Source organism: Juglans regia, chromosome 12 (assembly GCF_001411555.2).
Source record: "Juglans regia cultivar Chandler chromosome 12, Walnut 2.0, whole genome shotgun sequence".
NCBI lineage: Eukaryota > Viridiplantae > Streptophyta > Magnoliopsida > Fagales > Juglandaceae > Juglans > Juglans regia.
In genome coordinates this window covers 26,942,524-26,949,943 of record NC_049912.1, presented here as the reverse complement: position 1 = coordinate 26,949,943, position 7,420 = coordinate 26,942,524, and the positions used below count along the sequence as shown (strand labels likewise).

Genomic DNA, 7,420 nt, shown 5'->3' with positions numbered 1-7,420 from the left:
CTCGTAGGTATTCCTACTTTTGTATCGATTTTCTTAATTAATGTAATCACACTAAGAAAATAATGCTAATATAATAATATTATTGGATTTAAATAACATATATATACAATAAATAGGCACAACTAACATATTTACACAGTGAAATTAATGAAGAAATTATATAAAAACAAAAAACGAGACATCAATATGCATGCAGGATCATCCAATTAAGCTCAGATTTTCTTTAAATTATTTTTTTTTTTCAATATTTCCAATCTGCAATTTTTTTATTTATTTTAAATTTCATTTCGCATGCAACCAACTTTATTTTTAGAGAGATGCTTCAGATATTCTCGTGACATCGTTTCTAATTTCTTCGCATACATTAATTGCTGTCATTTTCATTTGGTCCACAGTCCATAAATATCGTTGAAACTTTTTTATTTTATTTTATTTAATATCGTTGAAACTTTCGACCTCCATGAATCCTCTAATAAACAGCTTCCACAACGTTAATCCTAAAGTTTGGGTAATCTCCGGCATAATTGTTGACTGTGTGATTTAATTTCATTAGTTCTTCTGGCACCGTACATACTACATACCGCTATGAGCCTATGATCATATAATACTCATGATGTAAATTAATATTTGAGATAAAACGTTTTACGGACATGATGAGATAGATACCAACACGATTTGACTTTTTCAATTCGTATCTTTGATAAATCTTTAGCACTTTTGGTCTGATCTATTTGTATTTTTTCTTCATGTTGAATATAGAGTCATCGTGCTCCGTGTTGAAAATAGAATGATCGTGATTCAGTGGCTAAGATTTTAGGAAAAAATTCAATGTTTGAAAATCTTTAAAGGTTTTGTTTGGTTAAGTAAGAATGTCAATTGATAAAAAATTTATAATTAAAACTTGCTTATAAGTGATTTTTAAATAATAAAATTGATTTTTTTTAATTTAACTGTTTCTTAGAGTTTTACTTTTAAAGAGTTTTTTAAAGGATTTTTTTTTGTTACCAAGATTTGTGTTATGCAATTAATTTATTTTATGTTATTATTTTATTATTAAATAATTGCATGATTGGCGATTAACTAATTTGTTGAATAAATTGATAGATAAGAGTTTAAAAAGTGAGGGGAAGGACGTACTTTCTTCATTTCATTTGTCCTGTCTTTTGACCGTTTGGCGTTTGTACTTTCTTAAGAAAATATGATGTGTGATATATAAATATAGTGAATAGAATTTTTCTTGACAACCATTTCGCTTCAACCATAATTATGACAATATTCATGACTTCTCTCTCTCTTACACTCCATCTACTATTTAATAATTTTCAATTCTCAAACAAATTTTAGATTTCCATTTCTGAAAGACCAGTCGAGTTTTCTGGGCAATTAGGCGACTAGTTTATGATAGAAAGAAGACGAGGCAAAAGTGAATTTTCTTATACCTCCAACTTGTCGTGATACGACTTCCACATTTATGACTAATGGCGAAGTCTCAACTGTTCCCTAGGTCACTGTCATAAGAAGGCTGATTTTTTTGTTGTTGCAATTCTCACCAAAGCACGTTATTTGAGGTTCTAATCATGTGAAATCTGCCATTCAACCTGAGAATAGTCTTCGACTTTTTGTATGTTCAGTTCGTCTCCATTATATATTGAAGGCTCGACGATAACGTCTTTAACTAGAATTCTCAAAAAGTTTTCCCGGATTCTGCTCTAAAACCCTCGCAACCAGTACGAAATACTCTCGTTTTCTGGAGGACATGCTCTAATTCCTTTCCGCATCTTCTGTCGCACGTACGTCTTTCTAGTCGATTGGCCTCCTAGTTCTCCGGGATAGATAGATGGGTACGGTACGTGGAAGCAAATGTTCATGGTGTTCCACGATTGGATTACTAGCCTTTGCGTCGGTATTTGCGTTGTGGCCATTTACTGTAAACTCTGCTGTTTTGGTTTCCGAGAAGGAACTGTCTAATCCCGAACATGGTAGAAGGAATCTACACGACATAGGGGGTAAGTATCTTAATTCATTATACTACTGATTTCAGCTACAATATTTGTCACCAGATGTGGGCTTTGTAATTTTCTTTCATGGCCCTTGAAAAACCTGTTTTGGGATAGGAATAGGATACAAAATTTCATAGCTGAAACCAGAAGTACTCCAAATTAACGTTGTCTGAGTTGGTATTTTTGATCTTCTTAAATAGGCTCAATTAACATCGACTGTGGTATCCCGAAAGATTCCAGCTACACTGATGAAAAAACCGAGTTACATTATGTTTCAGATGCAGAATTCATCGACAGTGGAGAGAATAAGAAGATATCTTCTGAATTCAATACAGATGAAACCCTTCAGAAATCTCTTTTGAATGTGAGAAGTTTTCCTCAGGGAAACAGAAGTTGCTACACTCTAAAACCTGCAGAAGGTAAGGGTACAAACTATTTCATCAGGGCCACCTTCATGTACGGAAATTACGATGAGCAGAACCAGTTGCCAAAGTTCGGTCTATATGTAGGAGTTAATGAATGGGATACAATAAAGTTTGAGAACGCATCTGATGTTGTGATCAAGGAGATTATACATGCTGCAGTGACGGATGATGTATATGTTTGTCTCCGTAATACTGGGTCAGGAACTCCTTTCATGTCGACACTAGAGCTGAGGCATTTCGATGAGGAAAGTTATAACCAAACTGAATCCACAGCCTTACTTCTGTACAGGCGTTATGATCTCGGCTCAACAACAGGTCAAATAGTCCGGTGAGTTTCTTCTCATGTCGTGTATTATTTGAGTACAGTGCAGGGTTATAGGGTGAGAGAAGATCAACTGAACCAAGGCAAGAGGGGTAGGGGTATAATAGGATTATGTTCCACTCATTAAGTTGTGCTGGGTAGGAAATTTATGGCTGACGTGAATGGCCATGAAAACTGCATTGATTGTTGCTTTTATTTTTATTTTTGGTATACTAGAAAAATTATTCTTCATCTTCACGCATCAATTTTTTTTTTTAAATTTTTTTATTTAATCAAATATGTGGTACATAGATGATGAACTAAAAAATTTAATTAATTTTAAAAAAATAAAACTAATAACTCTAAAAAAAATGATGTAGAAAGATAGTGAATAACAAATCGTACCCTTCCTTAAATTATTACAAATGGAAAAGCTGACATTATATGCACTAGACATTAGGTCTCGTTTGTATTCGTAATTTATCTCAATTCATTTTAATTCATCTCATCTTATTATTATAATTTTTTTAAATTTACATATAAAATATAATAAATAATTCTATTTTTTTAAATTTTAAAATAATTTTATTAAATTTTTATATAAAATATAATAAATAATTTAATTTTTATTTTATTATTTATAAATTATCACAACTTATCTCTAAATTCAAACTGCTTCTAAATTCGAAAACTTTGACATTTTGATTTGAGTGAGAGAGACTGTACCACTCATTGTTCGAAAGAATCATTATGCTCTGATCTGAGGAAAATTCCAAGTTTCTGTTTGCTTATGATCATTGTATTAGCATCTTTTACTTGCTCACGAATCATACTCACAGGTTCAAAGAAGATGCCTATGATCGAATGTGGTTTCCTTATAACTTGCCTCAATCTAGACCAATCAAAACCTCCTCGGGTACTGACACCCTTAAACGAAATGAATATGAACTGCCGTTAACGGTCATGAGAACTGCTGTTGTCCCAGAAAATGCCAACGACACCCTCCATTTTGAATTGGATGCTGGCGATGACACTTTTACTTTTTACCCCTTCCTGCACTTTGCTGAACTTGAAATCCTCAAAAGCAACGAGAGTAGAGAATTTAACATTGATATAAACGGCAACCTCTGGTTAAAAGCTGTAGTTCCCAAGTACCTGTCCTCAGAAACTAAAAGTAGACACGAGCCAGTGAGGGGACCTAACCTCAATTTCAGTCTTTCTAAGACCCAAAGCTCTACCCATCCTCCCATTCTCAACGCAATGGAGGTTTACAGGGTAAAAGATTTCTTAAATATGCCAACACACCAAGACGACGGTAATCTCTAACTTACCACTTTGCTTCTCATCTTTTGTTGTTCTTATATTTTATTTGGTTGAGATGTGACTTCAAATCAATTTTGAAAAATTTATGTTGTTGTATTTTAGTTGATGCTATCATGGAAATAAAAAATCAGTATCGGGTGTCTAAATTTTGGGAAGGAGATCCATGTCTGCCACTACCTGCTTGGGATGGCCTGCAGTGCAGCGACAATGGTTATAAACCCCGCAACATTACTGCCTTGTGAGTGTTTGTAATCCGAAGTTGAAAAAAGAAAGAAAAGAATAATTAATATATCATCTGATGCAGATATTACAAGGTGAATTGTGCCTTTTAAATTGAATTCAGGAATCTATCATCAAGTGGACTGACAGGAACGATACCTGCTTCAATTGGCCGGCTTAAATCACTTCAGTACCTGTGAGTTTAAGTTAATAGCAAATACATGATATTCTTCATGCTAATGATGGCCTTTGCGTTAATCAATTTTTTCTCCAAAAACCTTCCTGAGTTATGTACATAGTCTATAATTGATGCAATCTAATGCATTGTTTTTCCAGGGATTTATCCAACAATAGCTTAACAGGAACACTACCTAAATTTTTGTTACAATTGCCAGACTTGAGGACTGTGTAAGTGATTGAGCTGTTGACGTTAAGATGCTATATCTCCTTTGAAATTCTCAGACTTAAGGGCCGTGTAAGAATTCTTTTGCAGGGATTTGTCCGGAAACAAACTCTCTGGTTCAGTTCCTTCTGATTTCAGTGCAAGAATAGGAGATGGATCTTTAAGGTCTGTTATCATTCCCTTCCCCATATGTTTATTTGATAATGGTTACTATAGATTTTCATTGCTTGTCATCTCCCCGTTTCTCATATTTTACCCGGTTAAAATTTGATTTCGATCTTATATGATTTCATAGTGTGGATGGAAATCCGGATCTCTGTGTGACGGGTCCATGCAAAAAGGAGGAGAAGAAGAAGAATCTTGCCGTCCCAATAATCGCCGCCGTTGTTTCATCGGTTGTAGTATTGAGTGTACTGGCTCTTCTGTGGAGCTACAGAAGAAAACAAGGTATACATGATCCAAAACTATGAAGTTTCTCTTAAAAACCAGTTGAAGTTTACTTAATGAAATGAGCATACCCTAATTAGATTTATGATGGCCTTTTCAGTTGCAAAGCAAGTTGCTAGAACTCACCTGAAGGGATCCGGCCGGTCATTGAAGCTAGACAATCGCCATTTTACATACAATGAGGTTTTAAGTATAACCAATAACTTTCAGACAATTATTGGGAAAGGAGGATTTGGAACAGTATACCATGGACTCTTAAGTGACGGCACACAAGTTGCAGTCAAGATGCTCTCTCCCTCATCAACTCAAGGCTCTGATGAGTTTCTCACAGAGGCATGCCACTCTTAACAATCTCAAATTTTATTTTTTGAAAGAGGATTCATGAATTAGTAACTGCATCTAATCTCCAAAAAATATTCCAATTGTTTCCATAATCCCATTGTTTTGTTAATATTCCTCGCTTGTTGAGCTGAAGATTTCTTTCTAATTAAGACGGTTCCAATTTAACTAGTTCTGTTTGAGGCCATTTCAAATTGCAGGTACAGCTCTTGATGCGAGTTCATCATAGAAACTTAGTTTCCTTTACAGCATATTGCAATGAGGGCACAAACATCGGGATCATCTATGAGTACATGGCACGTGGGAATTTAGCAGAGTATCTATCAGGTACCAATGATATATAGTTTTTCAAGGTATTCAAGGAGTAAGAAACAACTTACAAATATCAGACATCTGAATTGTTACTTTGTGGCTATAGATAAAAGGAAAGATACTTTGACTTGGAAAGCGAGGCTCCAGATTGCAGTTGATGCAGCTCAAGGTCTGTTGGCAGAATGGCTAGTAATAAATTTGATTTTTGCTTCAGTTTATATTCTTCTATCAAACTAAGAGAAACCGCTAATCATGCAGGACTGGAGTACTTGCACCATGGTTGCAAACCACCCATAATTCACAGAGATGTGAAGACGACCAACATTTTGTTGAATGAAAAAATGCAGGCCAAAATAGCTGATTTTGGGTTATCAAAATGCTTCCAGGTTGAAAATCAAAGTCAAAGTCATTTATTGACTACAGTCGTTGGTACGCTGGGTTACCTTGATCCAGAGTAAGTCTTTGATCAAGTCGAGTTCCATATAACACTGTCTATGGTTTCTTGATATAGGATTAGAGATAGCCGTTTCCTGCAAAACAATCCCTTAGCAAACAAGAAACCTAGCATCAAGAGTAATGGCCTTACTCACAAATGTTCTTTCTATGCAGATACTACAACTGCAACAGGTTAACTGAGAGAAGTGATGTTTTCAGTTTTGGAGTTGTGCTTTTGGAAATAATCACAGGCCGGCCAGCACTAATAAAAAGCGAAGGGAATGCTCATATTATTCAATGGGTTGGTACCTTTCTCGAAAGAGGGGATATAAGAGGAATTGTTGATTCAAGGTTGCGAGGCAATTTTAACATCAATTCTGGTTGGAAGGCCGTGGAGACGGCAATGGCATGCGTGCCATTCAATTCTAACCAAAGGCCAACCATGAGTCACGTGCTGATGGAATTGAAGGAGTCCTTGGAAATTGAGCTTGCTTATGAACAAAGTCTCGAAATGCGGGGTGTACTAATGGAATCCAGGAATACATTTGAAATGAGTCCTTTGGGTAGTGAGATTGAAACGATGCCCCTGGCAAGGTAGTGCCTAGCCGATGATGAACAGTTCTTGAATATACTATAAAGAATGTGAAATTTTCTAGACCCAGTCTTGTTGATCATGGTGAATCAAATATTTATACCTACTTTCATTTGAATAAGAAGTTGAGTTATGAAATCTGTAGCTCTTAACAGATCCGTAACTTGTAAAACTGTATTGTCTGTCATATCAGGTTTGGGATTGAAATCTATATATTTGAGGCTCTTTCCATACCTTTTTGTTTTGTTTTTCCCCTCATAATTCTCGCCTTTGAACTAAGAAAATCTCTTACAAAGCAAAGTAATATATAATTTAAGCAGCATAACCAATTTCGTAATATTGTAAATAATATATATTTCTACATTATGACAAGAAGAGAAAATCACGTACATCTTGGATCCAACATGAGGAAGTCCATATTACAGCATACTAAAACGGTATATATTATTCTCATCGATTAAAGGGGTGCTGCATAGGCATAGATAGGTGTCAGGGAGATCCATTCTCAGACTGTGTCTCGACCGGAGTGGCGCAGCACCGGCAACAAGACCCAGTTGGTGCAGGCGTGCAGCAGACACAAGCAGGACATACGGGTCTGGTAACTGAAAGACAATACGATAATTC

General features: G+C 35.4%; 1 protein-coding gene across 1 annotated transcript; it reads left to right on the top strand.

The window, feature by feature from the left end:
• The first annotated feature begins 1,572 nt into the window (after nt 1–1,572).
• LOC109007874 (putative leucine-rich repeat receptor-like serine/threonine-protein kinase At2g19230) lies at nt 1,573–7,031 on the top strand. Its single transcript, XM_018987743.2, has 13 exons — nt 1,573–2,006; nt 2,201–2,753; nt 3,566–4,041; nt 4,152–4,287; nt 4,393–4,464; nt 4,605–4,676; nt 4,762–4,836; nt 4,967–5,118; nt 5,219–5,451; nt 5,658–5,784; nt 5,876–5,938; nt 6,028–6,223; nt 6,379–7,031. The coding sequence occupies exons 1-13, from the start codon at nt 1,838–1,840 to the stop codon at nt 6,800–6,802; spliced, it is 2,748 nt and encodes a 915-aa protein (XP_018843288.1). The 5' UTR covers nt 1,573–1,837; the 3' UTR covers nt 6,803–7,031.
• Nucleotides 7,032–7,420: the final 389 nt, after the last annotated feature.

Excerpts from the sequence above, each read along its gene's own strand:
- LOC109007874 (XM_018987743.2), top strand. The coding sequence starts at position 1,838 with ATGGGTACGGTACGTGGAAGCAAATGTTCATGGTGTTCCACGATTGGA. Across the intron at positions 5,452-5,657 it reads CTGATGAGTTTCTCACAGAG|GTACAGCTCTTGATGCGAGT; the intron begins GCATGCCACTCT and ends TTCAAATTGCAG. Across the intron at positions 5,939-6,027 it reads TGCAGTTGATGCAGCTCAAG|GACTGGAGTACTTGCACCAT; the intron begins GTCTGTTGGCAG and ends CTAATCATGCAG.